General features: G+C 39.1%; 1 protein-coding gene across 2 annotated transcripts in view; it reads right to left on the minus strand.

Annotated features, from left to right (window-relative positions):
* Window positions 1-20,382, minus strand: part of srl (sarcalumenin) — a 58,593-nt gene that overhangs the window by 11,481 nt on the left and 26,730 nt on the right. Inside the window, exons 2-4 of one of the 2 annotated variants that reach the window (XM_028814288.2) lie at window positions 19,042-19,140; window positions 18,045-18,140; window positions 10,733-10,768 (exon numbers count right to left, since the gene is read on the minus strand). In XM_028814288.2, the coding sequence (XP_028670121.1) occupies window positions 10,733-10,768; window positions 18,045-18,140; window positions 19,042-19,140 (231 nt within the window). The remainder of the gene's footprint in view (window positions 1-10,732; window positions 10,769-18,044; window positions 18,141-19,041; window positions 19,141-20,382) is intronic. The other variant, XM_028814289.2, reaches the window with a different exon arrangement.

Raw genomic sequence — 20,382 nt, forward strand, 5'->3', positions numbered from 1 at the left:
TATGTTTATATGGTTATTTTTATATTGTCATGCTTGGGTCACAGATTTGCGCAGAAACACAGGAGGTTGTAGAGAGACAGGAACGTTATTCAAACACTGCAAACAAACATTTGTCTCTTTTTCAAAAGTTTAAACTGTGCTCCACGACAAGACAGAGATGACAGTTCTATCTCACAATTAAAAGAATGCAAACATATCTTCGTCTTCAAAGGAGTGTGTCAGGAGCAGATCATGTCAGAGAGATAGACAGAGACAAAAGCAAACAAATCAATAGGGCTGTTTGGCTGAAGTATGCAAAGCACTGCGGCACAAAGCTGTTGAAGGCGGCAGCTCACACCCCCTCGTCAGGAGCAGACAAAGAGAGAGAGACAGAGTTTGTTTTTCAAGCACAAATCAATATGTGCCCTTTGAGCTTTTAAGTATGCGAAGCACTGTGCAGCATGTCGCTTCACTAAGCAGCTGCACAAAAGATAGTAACATGAAGATAATCTTTCAGCATTTTTAGACGAGCGTCCATATCGTCTAGGTGTGCGTACAGCCCCCCTGCTCAATCCACCTACGTCAGGATCAGAGAAAGCGCAAGAGAGAGAGAAAGAAAATTAAGTTGGGTAGCTTCTCAGCCATCTGCCAATAGCGTCCCTTGTATGAAATCAACTGGGCAAACCAACTGAGGAAGCATGTACCAGAAATTAAAAGACCCATTGTCCTCAGAAACCCGCGAAGCAGCGAAAAATCCGCGATATATATTTAAATATGCTTACATATAAAATCCGCGATGGAGTGAAGCCGCGAAAGGCGAAGCGCAATATAGCGAGGGATTACTGTATAATAAACCAACATGTGACGAATTGTCAGCAATAATAGTTTCGAAAGATGGCGATATCAAAGACAAAGTTGATATTCATGTTTATCCAAAAGCACAGCACGATTCATTGCAAGTGGCAGGTCTGGGAAATGACGAGCACGTAGGGTCCACATGGGGGTTGGCGAGCGAAGCAAGAAGAAACAAAATCTGAACCTTTTAAATATGCCAGATACACAATTTCTGAAAAGATCTTCATAATTCTTGAGTGTCAGAACCTCTCATTCCATATTGGAATGCACTCAGAAAGGGTGTAAATAATTTATGAAAATCAGAAATCATGATGCTGGTGTGGCATCCATCTTCATTCTTATGGAATTACAGGCTATGCACCCTCACTGAACTTTACTGCCTGGCGCAGGAGGCCTGATTCACTTTACTGAAACGAGCAGCTGTGCTTTGCACTTTACCTAACCAGCACCCTGAATCTTCAGATGGTAGTGTTAACTGCTGATACCAGATGTGTAATTTGGTGGGGGCCAGGGGGTGTGGAGCTGCCACTGTACTTCATGGCCTAGAAGGGGGACAGGAGGAGGAAAGCCTAGGCAGGGGAGCGGGTTTAAAAAGGAAGTTTGTACTCCCATTGGTCTGAAGTGTGGCTACCTCAAATTGTTCTTAGATGCTCTGTACCACAGTGACCCACTGGATCAGGACTTGTGACAGGAATTGGTATAAGTTGGTCACTCCATATTTCTAGCTCTCTCTTGCCAGCTCTCCATGAAGAGGAGACAACCTCTCTCAGCAGCCATACTCACACCGGGAGGATGCCTGCTTCTGACACTCCATTCAAAGGCCATGAGGTAGCATCAAACATAAGACAGACAGAGAGCCACCTATAACAGCAAGATGAACTGCTACTTAGGTTGTAATGGTATGTTTTGTCACACTCCTTTTACTTTGTTTATTATTTTGGGCATACTACTTGTAATACATAATAATTAAAAGTGTAGCTACTACTCCTGCCTGTTCTTTTACTGTGTCTAATTGTCGGAGGTTATCGATGTAAAATTGAACTACAGCACCTGACACGTGTGGTAAGAGTAAGGAATTTAAAACACTTTCTTAAGGTCTACACCAGTGGTGGTTCTCAATCTGTGGGGAGCGCCCCCTAGGTAACAAAAACAGGGGCGCGAATGTTGCCATATGTGGCGTAATTTCGCTGTTCGTAGGGAAATTTTAAACTTGTAGCGTTGTATCGACAGCAAAAAATATAGGAATACATTTTATTAGGGTTTCAAAAAAACGTTAGTGGGGCGCAGATTAAAACTGTTAGGAAAACTCGGGTCACAAATTACTTAAAGATTGAGAAACGCTGGTCTACACAATAAAGAGTATAAAAGAGGAAAACAGGGTCACCTAGGACTCTATACGACAAACCACTGACTGACATGCCGAACATCACCACCCTCTGAACCATGATCACTCAGTATTACTAGCCAAATGCTGACCTTGCATTTCAACCTTCAGATTCTTCCATTCGAAACTCACACTACAAATAAAACTGAAAGCCAAAAGTTAACATGGTTCAATTCACCCCATCTTAGTTCGACTTTCCATGTGTCTGTAGTTCATTTGAACATCGCTGCATATTTTGAAGTCACATGATCTGACCTGACAAGTACTGATAAGTTGCTAAAGGGCATACTTTGGTGATCCATTATTAACACTAGAATTACCAGAGCCTACGAAAAAACTCGTAAATCCGTCCCACCTTAAATTGCGTCTTAAAGCCGTTTGCACATCTCCGCCAGAGTCCTTTGTCATCTAAATGTGCTGATAAACACAAGCTACTAGCAGCCAGCTATTCCATCCCCCCACCGACTTAGAATGAACTCCTAGCTCATGCCTTGCCTTGATTTGATTATTTGGGATTGAAGTGGAGTTTTACAGTGGAAATAATTCGAGCATTATTTGGAATACACGCATTTCATGTGTGTTCCGTTTCTACAGTATAGTAGTAGTCTGTGCAAACACATTTTTAAAACAGAAACGTTTTTCATATTCTAATAGTAAATGACAAAATGTAGGCATAAACTATATAACGTATGAAGCCTGAAGTCCATATATCAAAGAAACACTTTCACAAAAGGTACAAATAAGAGAACACGTGCGCTTTTCTTCAAAAGTATAACTGCACAAAAAAAAAAGCCGCGTTAGCATGCCACATTGACACTCTTATTACATCTGCTGCGGTGGCGTAATGGTATCAGCTCCTGACTGGGGATCAGAGGGTGGCGAGTTCGATCCCGCGTTGCTCTTATTCTTACATTTTTAGAATAACAACACAAATTTCATTTCAGTCTGTAACAGCCGGTGTAACTTATGATACTGGTAAAGGTTAGCTTTTTGGTTTTTTTTTTAATTCACTTTTCATTCTCGCAGTCGATGCATACTACCGCACCCCCACCCCCCAAAAGAGTTCTGACACATAAACGCTGGCGAAGCTGCTTTCCTTCGTATCTCACCGTCACTTGATTTTCTTTTTATTCAGTGTTATTGAGTGTTCCTGCCAGTCCCCACATGCTGCTGTATGCTGTTTCTTTTGTACTCCAGGACATGCAGAGGAGAGAATGATTTCACATTATTTATGCTGTTTTCACATAAAGACTGCAGTATACTCGTGACTGCATTCTCGTACCAATGCACTTTTTCCATCACCTTTTCCTGTAAGAAGCAATGTACTCACTTCTCTCTATGCTGTGGTTTCTATTACACACCTGAAAGAGACAATATATGTGAAAACTTCATCGCACTAATGCAATATTATTTGAAAACAAACAGCGTCAGATCAGGTGTGAAAATTTTATGTGAGATACGAAGAAGGCAGCTTCGCCAGCGTTTATGTATCAGAACCCTTTTGGGGGGAGGGGGGGCGGCGTTAGTATGCATCGACTGCGAGAATGAAAAGTGAATTAAACAAACAAAAAAAAAAGCTAACCTTTACCAGTATCTCACATAAAATTTTCACACCTGATCTGACGCTGTTCGTTTTCAAATAATATTGCATTAGTGCAATGAAGTTTTCACATATATTGTCTCTTTCAGGTGTGTAATAGAAACCACAGCATAGAGAGAAGTGAGTACATTGCTTCTTACAGGAAAAGGTGATGGAAAAAGTGCATTGGTACGAGAATGCAGTCACGAGTATACTGCAGTCTTTATGTGAAAACAGCATAAATAATGTGAAATCATTCTCTCCTCTGCATGTCCTGGAGTACAAAAGAAACAGCATACAGCAGCATGTGGGGACTGGCAGGAACACTCAATAACACTGAATAAAAAGAAAATCAAGTGACGGTGAGATACGAAGGAAGGCAGCTTCGCCAGCGTTTATGTGTCAGAACCCTTTGGGGGGGGGGGGGGGGGCGGTAGTATGCATCGACTGCGAGAATGAAAAGTGAATTAAAAAAAAAAAAAAAAAAAGCTAACCTTTACCAGTATCATACAGACTGATATGAAATTTATGTTGTTATTCTAAAAATGTAAGAATAAGAACCATGCGGGATCGAATTCGCCACCCTCTGATCCCCAGTCAGGAGCTGATACGCGGCGGTTGTAATAAGAGTGTCAATGTGGCATGCTAACGCGGCTTTTTTTTTTGTGCAGTTATACTTTTGAAGAAAAGCGCACGTGTTCTCTTATTTGTACCTTTTGTGAAAGTGTTTCTTTGATATATGGACTTCAGGCTTCATACGTTATATAGTTTATGCCTACATTTTGTCATTTACTATTAGAATATGAAAAACGTTTCTGTTTTAAAAATGTGTTTGCACAGACTACTACTATACTGTAGAAACGAAACACACATGAAATGCGTGTATTCCAAATAACGCTCAAATTATTTCCACTGTAAAACTCCACTTCAATCCCAAATAATCAAATCAAGGCAAGGCATGAGCTAGGAGTTCATTCTAAGTCGGTGGGGGGATGGAATAGCTGGCTGCTAGTAGCTTGTGTTTATCAGCACATTTAGATGACAAAGGACTCTGGCGGAGATGTGCAAACGGCTTTAAGACGCGATTTAAGGTGGGACGGATTTACGAGTTTTTTCGTAGGCTCTGGTAATTCTAGTGTTAAAGAGTAAATAATAACAGTAATCAATGGTATCCATTGAGATGATACAGTTGAAAATACAGTAACTCATAAAACAATTTCAAGAGAATTATTCTAAATGTTGTCACTATAATGCTGGTCATTTTGAGCACTACATCAATATACAAATGAGAGTTATTGAAAGCCTTCAAAGTTTCAGAACCTTTTACGAAAACATACATTATTTGTACAGAAGTATTGCATTTGTGTATCAAAACTAAATTTACACTTAACTGTTTACATTTATCTTTTTTTAAGGGGTGCATTGGTTAGGGCTGCCTCACAGTCGAGATTTGAATCCTGGCATATGGAGGAGTCTACAACTTCTACTGTTACTATACAGGTTAGGTTGAATGGTGCCCCTAAAGTAGCCCAGTACGAGTGAGTGTGCAAGGCTGTGTCCCACAGTTGGTTGGTTCCTGTTTAACGTCTGATAATGATGGGATGTGATCAGAGTCCCTGCAGCCCTGAATTGGGCAGACACAGTAAAAAATCTAATGTTTTGTCTTTCCTGGTCGCTGCTATGATCTTCACATCACATTTCAGTTTCACTTTCTGTTTTATGACCAAACAAATACAAGGATAACAACTGCTAATGGGTGGCACGGTGGCACAGTGGGTAGCGCTGCTGCCTCACAGTAAGGAGACCTGGGTTCGCTTCCCGGGTCCTCCCTGTGTGGAGTTTGCATGTTCTCCCCGTGTCTGCGTGGGTTTCCTCCCACAGTCCAAAGACATACAGGTTAGGTGGACTGGCGATTCTAAATTGTCCCTAGTGCGTGCTTGGTGTGTGTGTGTGTGTGTGTGTATGTGTGTGTGTGCGCCCTGCAGTGGGCTGGCGCCCTGCCTAGGGTTTGTTCCTGCCTTGCGCCCTGTGTTGGTTGGAATTGGCTCCAGCGGACCCCCGTGACCCTGTAGTTAGGATACAGCAGGTTGGATAATGGATGGATGGATGGACAGCTGCTGGCAGATGTTTATCTGTTGGACAGTGTGGGTTTTACAATTGCTCCAAATATATATATTTACAATAATGCCAGATGGGCAAACATTTTGTCACAAAAACTCTGCTGTCACATTTACACTATATTGGTCACTCATTGTCCCATCTTACTCAAATGAAAAAATCCTAACTCGTTCTCTATAATGCAGTGGTAAAAGGAGGTCCTTCTTCTTCTTCTTCTTTCGGCTGCTCCCGTTAGGGGTTGCCACAGCGGATCATCTTCTTCCATATCTTTCTGTCCTCTGCATCTTGTTCTGTTACACCCATCACCTGCATGTCCTCTCTCACCACATCCATAAACTTTCGCTTAGGCCTTCCTCTTCTCCTCTTGCCTATCAGCTCTATCCTTAGCACCCTTCTCTCAATATACTCAGCATCCCTCCTCTGCACATGTCCAAACCAACGCAATCTCTCATCTCTGACTTTGTCTCCCAACCGTCCAACTTGAGCTGAGCCTCTAATGTCCTCATTTCTAATCCTGTCCATCCTCGTCACACCCAATGCCAATCTTAGCATCTTTAACTCTGCCACCTCCAGCTCTGTCTCCTGCTATCTGGTCAGTGCCACCATCTCCAACCCATATAACATAGCTGGTCTCAAAAAAGTTAAATTAAAGAAAATGATATGTGGATACCTCCTGGCATGTGCTCCATATACCTTCTCTCTGCTGGATGTTTTGTAAGCCATTTTGAACCGATTTGTACTTCATCTTAGATGTTAACTGCCTCTTTCCATTTATAATCTAGTGATGACAGAACATGGTTGCTTTTTTCAGTTTAAGGGCAATTTTTGCCATTTATAACATGCACTGTGCAATTCCCATTCATGATTGTTCCTTTGCTTAGCATGAGCAACATATATATATAGAGCCATTTAATAAAAACATGACAATCTACACGGACAAGACAGCATGATGAGCATGACAGCTGCTTAACAAAAAATCAGGAGTGGTCTCCCATCAACTTTCTCGTATACTCAGATATAGGGATGGATATTTGAGGAGTAAACTGCAGGACAATGATTATATTTTTATATTATGTACATTAAAGAACCATCAACAACAAATCAAATTAATAATATATTGAACAATTATTATAAAAGTAAATAAGCTGCATGAATAAAAGGTAAAGTACCACTCCAGTTTAGCAAAAATAGCCCAAAAGTTGATAGAAATCTACATTTTGTACCTAATACTTGTATGCTAAATTTGGTTGACCAAAGTGAAAGCAAACTCAAGTTATCATGTTTACATATACATACACACACACACACAATTCCAAAAATTGTATTTTCAGGCTCACAAAGGTCTAAAACATTGAGATTCATCAAAATCTCAAAATGGAATTTTTGGATGATTCCAATACTTTTCTTATACTTCGTATACAAGAAACTAAAATAACAGTACAACTTAAAAGGTGTTTTTCAATAGCACCAGTGTGCCTTCTTTATCGTAGTCTATCATATCCAAGGATCCAGAGCAGCCAGCCACCTCCAGTAAGAGTTCCTCAGTGTCACTCAGGTCGCACCTCTCTTAATGTCCACAATGAGGTCCTCCATTTGTGGCTATTCACAGAAGAGTTGTCATGAGCGAGGAGCATCTGGGGAGGACCTCCACACCAGATCACAAAGCAACACTCTCAATCTTCACTCTTTCAGTCCGGTACTCCATTCAGACAGTGCATCTGTAATGTCTGATTCACCCAAGTAGGTCCCCCTCTCAGAAGATGAGGCCAAGTATTGTCTAATGTTCTCCAAGTCTGATTTCTCCACAGCATGGTCCAAGGGTAATTGGTCATGGCCGAGTACACTACATATGGCCACACTGCACATCACTTGTGATAATTCAGGATTATCATCATAAGCAAAATGAAATGAAGCAAGTGAGATGAGGGAGAGGCATGCGAGAAATATTTCTAGTTCAGCAGCATCATGGCATGACGATCTACCAGACCACTCACCCAATCCAGCAGGACTTCTTTTTTCATTCGCTTATTACAGAACCCCTGGAGAATATCGATGTCACCTTTATGCTACATCCACATGACCATGTTGTTGTAGTTCCTAATTCTTCTGCCGTTTTAATTTCTAACAGCAGGGTTTTAAACATAAATATCAGACCAGAAAGGCAACTTTAATATGCTTTGACTGAACGAAAGCCTCCTCCCCTCCAGGTGCCATGTAAATGGCATGCCAGCTCATACAAAAAAATTAGAATTTTGCATGCTTGCCTACTTTTTCCTGTCTTCACCTCTGGGATGAGTAACTATGGTCCCCTGCTTGTGAGGGTGGCTTGCTTGGAGTGCATGTAAGGGCTCTGCTGTTTACTTCAATTTTTTTCTGCCATTTTAATTGTAATTTTTTCTTAGAAATGACAGGTCATCTTGTGTTTTTAGTGATTTGCCTTCATTTGGTTATTTAGACTACCTCTCCCTTAAGCCATGCTCTGTCAAACACAAGCTGGACAAGTGGCAAAACATTCACCCGTCCTTCAGGACCAACTATAACAATGGTACTCAGTGGAAACTATTTTCTTCCAGGCTCCTTTTCCTGCTAATATACAGTATTTTTAATGGGTCTTCATTCTTATTGCTGTGCAGTTTATTTAGTTTTTGTGATTCATTTTCTTTATGTTCATCAAATATTTAAGTCTAATTACTACTTTGATGTTCATCTTTACTATTGATCATAATACTGTGCTTATGCCAGAGCATCCTTAGAATTCTTTAAGGTTTATTACAGTTGTCTTTTTTCACATATATTCCGGATGTTCCATTTGTTGTTTTTCTTTTCTGATTTACTTTGTTGTTTTTCTTTTCTGATTTAATGGAAATCCAGTTAATCCGTTCTGCACCCCCAAAAATATCAACATAAAAATCAATTTTCCTAACAAACTGATAAATAATATATACTATAGTTTACCTTTAATAAATAACACTGGTAAACACTAATAACACTAGTGGCAGCACTATCTGAGGCAACAATCTTCTTGAGAGGCATCGTGGAATAATTATTTTCATGTTAAATGCAAAAAAAACAATGAAATCACAAGCGCACGCTACGGGAGAACAAGGAACTCTGAGTGAGCTGACAGGCGGGCAGCGTCAGCTTGGGTGAGTGAATCCCCGAGTCGAGGCGGATCGGGAAACGCGTCACGCATACCCACAGCCTGGCTCGTGGCTCGTTACGTGAGCCAATGCTCGTATTTAGATCTGAATTTTTCGCTCATACTTTCCTCGTATCTTGAATTTCTCGTATACAGAGGTGATCGTATCTCGAGGTTCCACTGTATATATATATATATATATATATATATATATATATATATATATATATATATATATATACACATACTAGGGGGCTCTCGCTTTGCTCACCAACCCCCAGGCGGGTGCTACGCGTTAACCACTTCATGGATCTGCCGTTCGTGTATGGGGAAGCGAATGTACAATTTAAACAGATTGATATTTTCATGGGAATTGTTACATCTGCATAATAGAACTAACTATTTTACATCACAGCGAGTAATTAACCATAGTAAAAAAAAAAATAGTAAAACATAATAAAATGAAAGAAAATTATGTTTCATGTTGTGTTAGAGATATTCATTGCGTTATATGTTTTTGTTCTTTTTGGCTTTGAAATTAACATACAAATACTTTTAAAAATTACACTTTTACTGTAAAACTTCAGTAAAAACAATTTTTTGAATTAACTTTTTGTCAGTATCGTATTGAATTTTGATTCTGTGTTTGGAGTTACATTGTGACAAAAATGTATAACGGCCCATGAGTGAATTTCATTTCTTTCTCTCTAATAAATAAACCAACTTTTTCGAATATTTGTCCCTTTGATTTGTTAATTGTCATAGAAAAAGCTATTGTAATAGGAAACTGTAAAAGTTTTAATACGAATACATATCAAGATCTCCTTTGGTGTCTAATATTATCTGCAGAAGATATACTACATTACCTTTCTTGTCACCTGTTAAAATTTTACTTTTTTATTGGGAACATAAAGTGAGGAAAACATAAAAATTTATAAGAGTTGAGAGCACAGGAACTGTCAGACAAAAGCAGTCACACGAATAAGAGGTGAGAGGACCGCTGGCGTGGTTGTAAATAGTTGAAAGGAGGGCGGGAATTGAAAAAATCTCTTGGAAAAAGTCTCAAGATTTTCTTTTATAATATAGAGAGATATAATTGCTTTTTGAGCAGACTAAGCCATATAGCAACACCAACAACCTTGTGTTTCCCCCAAAATGCCAAATGTAAATTTATGTGAACACAAGTGATAGTTCTAAACTTTCCAAAGCATGTGAATGTGGAATAAGTGCCAGCAGCCCTCCTACTGAGTGGGCAGCTATATTCCCCAATGGCTCATCATCTTGGTTTACTGTTGTTCACTGTATTGTGTCACCTCACTACTATCTAAGCAATCTGTAACTGTGGTGACTAGTTTATAAAATGAATGAAATTAATGCGTTTCTTTACTGCTACACCACTTGTTGAGCATTTTTTTTTGATATGTGCTACTTCTGGAGAAATGAAAAGGCTAAATGTGCTTCTGAAAAAGAGTGAGGGGGAACTTCCTGCTACATACATCCTACCCTCGCTGTAGTAACTGAAGCACAGCAAATGTAATTTTGGACTAAAAGTGCTTTTAAAAAACTATCAATGCACAGATGGGATGCAGAGGCCTCAGCTCAGACAAGGCGATGAAGACAGCAAAAAGTACAAAAAATTCCAAGTGTCATGCACATTGGACGACTCTGACGTACCCACCTGTTGCTGAAGCACCCAGGGTTCGTCCAGGATATGCTGTTAAATGGACAGAGGATGGGAAAGTAATACAAGGACAAAGATGTCAAGGTGAGAGAAAGAAGGAAAGAAAGAGAGACATGGGAAATGTAATTGGGTGAGAACTGAACAATGAGAATAAGCAGTGGAACACTACACACTGTCTGGGCTGCACCTTTTCAAAGCTTGGAAAGATGCTGTACAGGATAACATGTCATAAAGACCTATGTCCAGTGTGGTTGAGTTTGAATGGTAAACATGCAGGAGCATCACTAGCCAAATCATTTTTGAGGTCACCATTTTGTGAGGATACCAATGTCACTAAACAGCATGCAATCAAATAAGGAAAAAGGAATGCAGCAGTCATGTGCTTACTGGCAGGCAGCATTATAAGAGCTAGATTAGTCAGGTGATTAAAATGCACTATACAATAATCAGTGGTGATTGACTGTATATACAGAAGGCTCTTTAGAACTCTTTAATGACTATAACCATTCTAATTTTAAATCCATTAAAAATGTAATTACAAAGTATGTATATTGGCGTTTCAGATATACCATTCAACAAGGGAAAAAGTGTATAGTGTGCTGTGCAGAGAAAGTACTTCAAATTCTCGGAGGAAATGATCAGAACATACCACCAAGTAGCATCGCATACAACTACAGGCATGTGAGTATCACAACGTGTATGGAGCAATGAAGTTCTACCAATACTCGACATGTTATTGTGGTCTGTACATAACCTGGTCATGAAAGATTACTGTTTGATATACCATATACTATTCCTTCTGTTTCCTTTTTATACATGCATTCTACAGTTTTGCTCTTTGCTTTTACTATGTTTCTATATCAGTCTGTGAGAAAAGTATTTCTTCATCTCTGCCAAAAGAAACTTGGAGAAGTTTCTTTGTTTCCAGAGATTTATAACACAAAGGGTGAAGCTCTTAGTTAAACATTGGTCAGTTTATGGTACTAAAACAAAATTATATTAAAGTTATAAAAGGTGTTACCACAGCGTGGCACATGACAGTCCACCACCCCAGATGCATTGGAGAACCACAAAGGCTGCCGATTTTAAAGTGCATCCCTCCATAACATTCCACCATTCAGTCATCTGCATGCTCTGACAGAATCTGGAGAAGATATCAGGTGGTACACCAAGAGCATCTCAGCTAATCGATCATCTGCATTCACCCTGCAGAATTTCAATGGGGTTTTCTCAACAGAGCCTGACAAGGATTGTACAGCAAATTATTATTTTATAGAATGTACACATAAAATTATTATTTATGCCATGATTGTTTTTTTTTCTTGTTATTTTTGTCACTTTTATCATTTTTAGCTGGGACTACTTTCTTACACTGCTTTTCCCAAGAGTGAACCCAGGCATTTCGTGGAGCTAATTGCTCCTTATGTGACACACCAGACCACAAAACATGTGAAAAATGAATAGCTTTTTTTGTACAAAATCACACACAGAATCCAGGTGCTCCTCCTACCGGAACATGAATTGGGGATCCGAACCTTGCAATCAGCTGCCATCTAGCAGTGACGGGTTTTCTTAAAACCATAACATAGGATGAGCAGTTTGTGAATAATAGCACTGACCCCAAAGCCACTTACTTCTAGGGGAAGAAATCCCTCCAGAGTCTGCATTTTTAGGTTTGCACTCTAGTGAAAGGACAACTCCAAAAATAAGTGTGGACAAGGTATATCAAAAACCCAATTCCCTAGGACCACCGTGTCCTCTCCCCTTGTTGATCTTTGAGGCGCACTAGAAAAAGGCACAGTAAATTGCAGGAAGAGATGCTGGTGGACAGGCAGTCTTAAGTTGTATTGCATGCCTTCAACGTTGAAGGTCAAAACGTCACCCAAGATGGTGTGTACTGGACAGGATATGTTGAAAGTTCAGGTGCAGACTGAGAACAAGGGCATACTAGAAAAAGAGTCTGCAGCCAAAGAACTTTTAAGGACAACGGGCAAAAGTTATCAGCTGGTGTCCACAAGCAGGCTGGAACTCTTATGCTTAAGCAGGCCCAGTAGAGTAGCAGCATTTCATTTCTGCATTTCTTTTGTGCTCGTGCTGCTCCTTTTTAATTTACTTCGGTGTGTAAAAGAAATATTTATCTGATGTGTTGGCTGAAACAAATAAGAAAGTCATGACTGTTGCATTTCAATCAATGATAAAGTTCAAGGTTTTTACAGTTTTATGGAAGAGGGACATTATAAAGCTCTAAAGGACTGATACATACTGACATGATGTCCTCGACAAAAAGTGCTATATTACAAGGGATGTTCACAAAGAAAGAACAAAAAGCCTGCAGTAGATAAGGGCTCATTTGAAATGTTTCACATTTAGTAAACAGAAGTCTTAATTGAACTAATTCATTCAAATATTTATTCTTAATGCAGGTCATTCTGCCTCCTAAATGTGACTAAAATGCGGATTTGAGATCTCTGTACTGAAGGTTACTTGCTAACACATGTTGTACTGTCAAAGGCACAATATGACTTGAATTTCCTTTTGAGATTGATAAAACACCAGAGCACAAAATCATAAAGTCTCTCAGGCTACAATCAGGACACACGTACTGTAAGTGAAAGCTGTTTTCAGCAGATAAAACAAAACTTGCGATCAAGTAATTCAAAATGTAGGATGTCAGCACACTTGAACAACGAAGCACAAATTATTTTTATGGTATGGTATGATACAGTTGGGGTATAGCGATAGGTTGTGTTTAATAGCCTTGGGATTATTAAAATGTGTAATAAAAGATAAAATAATTATACAATTATTATCTGTTTAATTATGTATTATTACTTATAATTATATTTTTTACATAAACGTATTTTCCATGTTATTGGTGTGGTAGATGTTGAAGACCTGGGTGGGTCAAATGATCTTGCAAACATTTGTAAAAAAAGGAAAAATAAGAATCATTGTCCAAACAGTGCTTAAACTGGACATTCTCAACCAAATAATTATTTTTGTTTTTATTTGCAAAAACAAATTTACTTCATTTTGAAGCTAAAGTTTAGACAAACACGTCATTGTGGTCCCCATGTCTTTAAACAGCCTGGTGATAACTAAAAAAATTATTATTGCAGCTGTTCTCCCCATCATCAGTATTTTTAGATTTTGATTTGATTTGATATACAGTACCTTGTTAACCCCTGAGGGGAAATTGTCTTTTTGCATGACCTTTGGAGGTCAGAGCACAGACACAGCCATTGTACGGCACTCCAGGAGCAATTTTCAGTTATGGAGAAAAATCCACAACAATCAGTGCAACATAATGTGTGAAAAACAGAACAAAAAGTTTTAACACCACCAAAATACCGCAAAACAAAGTTGAAGACTCCTACACAATCTCACAATTACTTAACATATGGCCAATCTAGATTAACATTATTTATATCTTTTCACTAAATCACCCCCCTGCAACTCTGGTCCGGATTAAGTATGTCAGAAAATGCAATGGCATGACATATCTTTTACAGGAAGTAGGGGTGGCTCTGAGGCTAGGGATCTGCACTGGCAATCGGAAGGTTGCCGGTTCGAATCCCGTAAATGCCAATAGGGACTCTGCTCTGTTGGGCCCTTGAGCAAGACCCTTAACCTGCAATTGATGAGCGCTTTGAGTAGTGAAAAAAGCGCTATATAAATGCAAAGAATTATTATTATGTACTGATTTTTTTATTTGGACAGAATAATTTATTTCAATATTAATTTTGTTCACAGATCATCAGATTTCTTGTTTTAGTGAATATCATCGGATACTAACAACATCCAAATTGTACGTGAATACTAACACTTTTTTCATATTACTATAATTAGTGTTGGACAGGTGAATGTATTCCATTAAAGAGAGTTGGTCAGTAACAAGAACTAAATTGGCATCCTTGTGTTTCATCATTTAAAACCTAAACACTGCCTGATAATTGTTGTCACGGACGGATGACCAAGCTTTGTATGGACCAAACGAAGGTAATTCCACGCCAGGCCTGAGGGTGACGGGGTGCACTAAACCTTCTCCTGTTATCTATACAGACCAGCCGCGGGAAAACCTGTCTGACTCATCATTGAAGAAGACGTCACTTCCGGTTTTCTGGCACCTAGGATAACGTAACTTCCAGTTCTGGCACCTAGGACTATAACACTTCCGGTTCTGGTGTCTAGGATGACGTCACTTCCGGTTCCTAGGATGAGGTCAGAAGGAGGTCACTTCCAATTCCCCTACGTCACTTCCGGTCTTTCCATTTAAAACAGCCATCTTCTCAAACCTTAATCAGTTCACTTTTGGACTCCATCAAAGACACTTCTGTCAACTTTTCAAACCCATTGCAGCCAGGGACAATACACGGATGGCTGCCCCGAACCTTTATGAGTGTGTCGAGTCTGCTCTTTTCACATTGTGCATTTATTTATTATCAACCATGCTATCAGATGCAACTACAATTGCATACTTCTACAATGTTAGCACTAGCAGGGGATGTGGCGAGGAATAACTTGGCAACCTTGTGCTTGGCAGTTCAAAGAATTGGCTCTGAACACAAAGTGTGAACATTCAACTCACAGGATCTGGAGCTCTAGATTTATGACCCGTTCATTTTCACTTCACTGCAGTGATGAAGCAAAGACATTGAAGAGAACTATTTGCAAATAATGATGAGGTGGATGATGGAGTAAACATGTCTGTTTAATTTGTAAGTGATATTTCAGTAGGCGTTTTACCAAAGGCAAACCACTGTTTTGCTTATTTACAAAATGAAATAATCACAAATTAATTCCAAATGAACAGTTGTGTGCATTATCTATTGTTTGGTTATCTGTAGCAGGCTTTGCATTCTGACTTGTAGATCAACACTTGTAAATTAAGACTGACTGCAGCATTTTCATCAATGGCTACATCATTATTTTCCACTTAAGCTTTTCTGATCTACAAACCACCTTGCTGGATATCCTGTGTTCTTAAACTTTTCTTAAATACAAGGAATCACAGACTAGTGTGAGGCTCCACACGTAATTTCAAATTAGCAATACAACAGTTTACTTTGTTCCTATTCCAATACAGTAATAACTATGTTGGAATTCACATTATTATTTATCAGTCAAACAATACAAAAAGTTTTATTATCACACATTAAAATGGTGATTTAGGTACATTTACATCAGGGAACTAATGTGAAGCACCAATTAGTAAAACTGAAGAAAGACAAAACAAAACAACAAATAACTGAAGTTAAGGTATTACACAATCTACAGCAGGTGACTAGTGCTGAAAGGTCCCGGCCAGCCAGTGACTGACATTTTTTATCCTGTTGGCCGCACATACATTTGTTTTTTGTTTCACACCTCATTCATTTATTCACCCAGTTCCATAACTTTCCACCAGGTCCTGTAATCTGCTTCACACCGTACTGCAAAACAATGTTAACGTCAGGAACTACAATTTTCATATTGATTTCTACTAAGCATTCTAATATTTGGCCATTTTTCTAATTTCATTTTATTATATGCATGTTAAATGACTGGCATTCCCTGCTGGTTGGGTCTCTCTGAAGTTCTTATAATTGCTGAGAGATAGTCTAGCTTTCCATGAACCTGAACTAAAGCGGGTGGATAGTAACCCATTTGCTTTATATTATGAAAGGATTCTATAAAGTAGATATTATTAAGTTAATAAATAATATATTAAGTTTGTGACCCTGGGCTTACATATTGTGTGGAATATTCTTAGTTGTGCATTTTAGTACACATTTAATTTTCCTTATGTAAAAAATACACTATGGTGGTAAAATTTCGCTGTACTTCTGGAGATTGGCATATTCCAAAACAACCATGAGATCACAAGGTTCTCCTAAGCACCCTTGGCATACATAAGGCTTATTGATTTCAAACCACCCTAAACTATTATGATTAATCTAATTCACAGGGCAGGATCCTAGCAACATCAGGTCAAGGCTGGAACCAGCTCTTCACAGAGTGCCAGTTCTTAGCAGGATCTACTCATGTGCAGTCCCACATTCACATCAGGCAACTTGGAAATTGCCAGGCATCCTAACTTGTATGTCTTTGTGGAAGTGGGAGGAAAACCTGAGTGCACACAGACATGGAAGAAAACATGCTAACTCTACTTGAGCTACTGGGCATGGGAATCAGTCCTAAAGTGCAGAATCTGTGTGACCATCCCAAAAAAGGATTTGTGTAAAATGGGCAGCACACTGGACACCCACATCCCTGTGAACACATTTTACACCAAAATTTTGCAGTACATCCATTCCCGGTGAGGAATTTATAAGAGGGAAAGAATCACATTAGTCATAATTAAAATGAATGTTTAGCTATGCCTGTACTTCAGACAGGTTGCATTTCACAAAATAAGATAAATACTTATTTATGAGAGTGGGGTCAGTTTGAACAGATTCAAACTCACATTCCAAGATGTGCCAAAGTTCCCAGTGAAGCCAGCAGAGGTGCATGGACTTTCACACACAGTTTAAAGTACTGATGCGGTTCAGCTGGGTTCTAGGAGAAGTGATGCCATAACACACTTCAAACACGTAACTTACATTTGAATATTTGCTGTTGCTAACACACAAATGACTTGATTTTTAATTAAATTCTGGCTTATATTAATTGTTTACAACATCGTCTCAAATTATTAGGCATGTATGGGATGTATCAATAAAGGGTATAACGCAGAGCATAATACTCAGGTGGAGAAGTTATTTCTTGGTGTGGACAGAATTGTGTGCAACTCAACTTCAACAGAAGTGTGTAAAGAAACACTACTGGGGCACCTTTAAACATACGGCTATAGACGTTAATAGTGCCTTGATGATGGTGCCCTCTTATCATTCCCTCTGGATTTCTTATGTTTTTGAAGGCTGGGGTATTGTTGCTTGTTATAATACTTCTTGTGCTTTATGTAAAAAACAAAATTTCCTCATGGGGACAAATAAAAGTACAATTAAATAGTCAATCTATCTATCTTTCTATCCTGAATATACATGTGACAATACTCCACTAATGTTTACTCATTCTACCAGGCTGACTCTTAATAAGCAGTGTCATGCATAAGTACTTAATATATTTCTCTCTTCATCTCTAATGCTCATACTGCCTATTTTTTACAGTAATAATGTTCAAAAGTGGATGTGTTGTCTTCTGTTATGAATGATTATTAATAACAGAAGGGAATGAACAAAGAAAGCTGATTAAGAGAGGTTTCTGAGCATGCTTAGATGAAAATAGGTCTGACTAAGGGCTTGTTAGGGGTTGGTCATCACCTTACCTGAGATCTCATGCTGCCTCAGTTCATTGTACCTGTAGGCTTGTTCCAGTGGTTTAATAGACGAGTGGTAGATCTTACGCAGGCGCTGGAGTACAACTGAAAGACAAGGAAGTAGGAAATTTCAGCAGAGTATTCTAGTCAGATTCTTTGTCAATCCAAGTAAAATAAAGCTGTGCAAAGGTTGCTGCCCCAGAGCCGGGGTTATTTTTTGTACATTTGTGAAATGCACTGTTAAACTTGTGTTCCGACTACAGAGGGATCACACTCCTCAGCCCCACAGGTTAAAAAAAAAAAAAAAAAATGTATAAAATTTTACAAATTTGAAAACAAATTTGAACCATAAATTGACATTTCCAAAACTTCGGGTAGCATGCCACAATACTTACAGCAGTCCATCTTGAAGTTACACTATATGCAGCAAAATGGGCACACCTACAGATGCTTGCAAGCATATGGACTGGAACTGAAAAATGATTTAATTTAGAGTATTATTTCTTGCCAACTTATCTTATAGCCTTAAAACAGGACCATTCAAACTCATGTCTTGTAGTCATTTTTAAAACTGAAAGTGAGGGCTATAGAGTAGCAATATAGTGGACAAAAATGGACATACCAATCCATGGAGAAAACAGGGGGTTCAGCACCCATTTAGGTTCAGTTCTGACTACATTTTCTGGGTCCAGAGGACGGCCAAAGGCCACTTCATGGAACACTGGGCATTTGTTTTAACATAAGATATACAAAATTAAGCAAATCTATTAAGCAAATATGCTGAATTGTAATCAACAATACATATTACAAGGAAAACAAATATAAATTTGCTTTTATTGTGTAGTTCTGTTCCCAGCCGGTTAAACATTGGTCTCTAGTAACACTCATAACTCATCTTCCACACCAGGCTGGAGGGTAAAGTGAATGGTGTCTGGGACAATGACGTATTTAACCACCAATGACATCTTTGGTTTATTGGAGAATGAAGTGAAGGCAGCTTGCTTACCCGAGTAGTCATCCGTGGGGGCATCCTCCTGCAGTCTTAGTGTTTGGTCTATATGGGCTCGGTCTCTAAGAACAGTTGCTACGAAATCTTCATCTTCTTCTAAAAATGTAAAAAACACAAATGGAAATTAAGTCATTCAAAAGGTAGCCCATCACAATACAATCACAGGCTGAGGAGCAACAAGGAGCAGCCTATAGAATACAAATGTGCTCCACTGCATGTGTGATGTGTTGCTGATAATGGTTTCCACATTGATATTATTATAACTTACAACTTTTCTGCCACTCCTCTAACTTAATTTACAAATTCTTAGAATAAAACAATCTGGTAATCCCCATTATTACTTGTGCTCACATTTGCCAGGACAGAGTCTCACTATATTAAACAGAACTGGTACTGGAGAGGCAGGTAGTTTGGCTGAGTGGACAACTTTCTGGTTTCTAATTAGTGATCTGGACGACATCTCTTAACCTGCTAGGGCTCCTATGGCAGAAATATGGAGACAGGTCTACTGCACTGTGAAGGTCCTCACCAGTGCTATAAAAACACTACTGCCATTTCAGTTCCAACCTCTGAGTCACTATATGTGGAATCTGTCAATTGTACTGTATACGTTAGTTATAGTATCATAGGAGATGACAAAAAAGAGCCACAGTTCATTCCATCTTAGTAGCTTCATTCGGAGTACAACACCAGGGGACAATAGAGTTGAAAATAAGTCTTTTTAGGTGGGCCCCCTATGCACACTTTCCTGTTTTTTGCATTATGGGGTCAAGGAAGCAAAGAAATTTTAATGATTACCTGCTACTTTAAAATGAGCTATCTGCACTGAGAAAGCTGACACTTACCGAAAAATACAGGTGAGACTGGGGCAATACTACAGAACCAGGGTCCAAGGCACATTGTCCTGACCTTCTTGACACACTTCATACAGATAGCTTTGGATGAAAAGCATGTAGGCTATGCAATTCTGGTAACTGTATGTGCCAAACATGGCCACTGTTCCTTTTGCATCCCAATAAGTGGCTGGCCTGCCATGGTATTGTTGTGTCAGCCCAGCACAGCGATGGACAGCAGCAAGTGGCAGGAAAGAGCGATTTGAGCTGACAAATATAGCTCCACAATGGCACAAAGGGCATACAAAAGTTAAATCTTGTGCTATTTTAAGGCTTCACTCGATCTGGCGTGAACAATGCTGCATAATTCAATCAGAGTTTCAAGATTTTCTTCTCTTGAATATTGTTGCTGACATACCACTTCACATCAGTTCAAGGTGTAGTCTGTTCCTCTGGTCCCTACATTGCAAGCTTAGAAATTATCGTAAAAGTGTGAAAAATTACA

The sequence above is a fragment of the Erpetoichthys calabaricus genome, chromosome 11, assembly GCF_900747795.2.
Source record: "Erpetoichthys calabaricus chromosome 11, fErpCal1.3, whole genome shotgun sequence".
Lineage (NCBI taxonomy): Eukaryota > Metazoa > Chordata > Cladistia > Polypteriformes > Polypteridae > Erpetoichthys > Erpetoichthys calabaricus.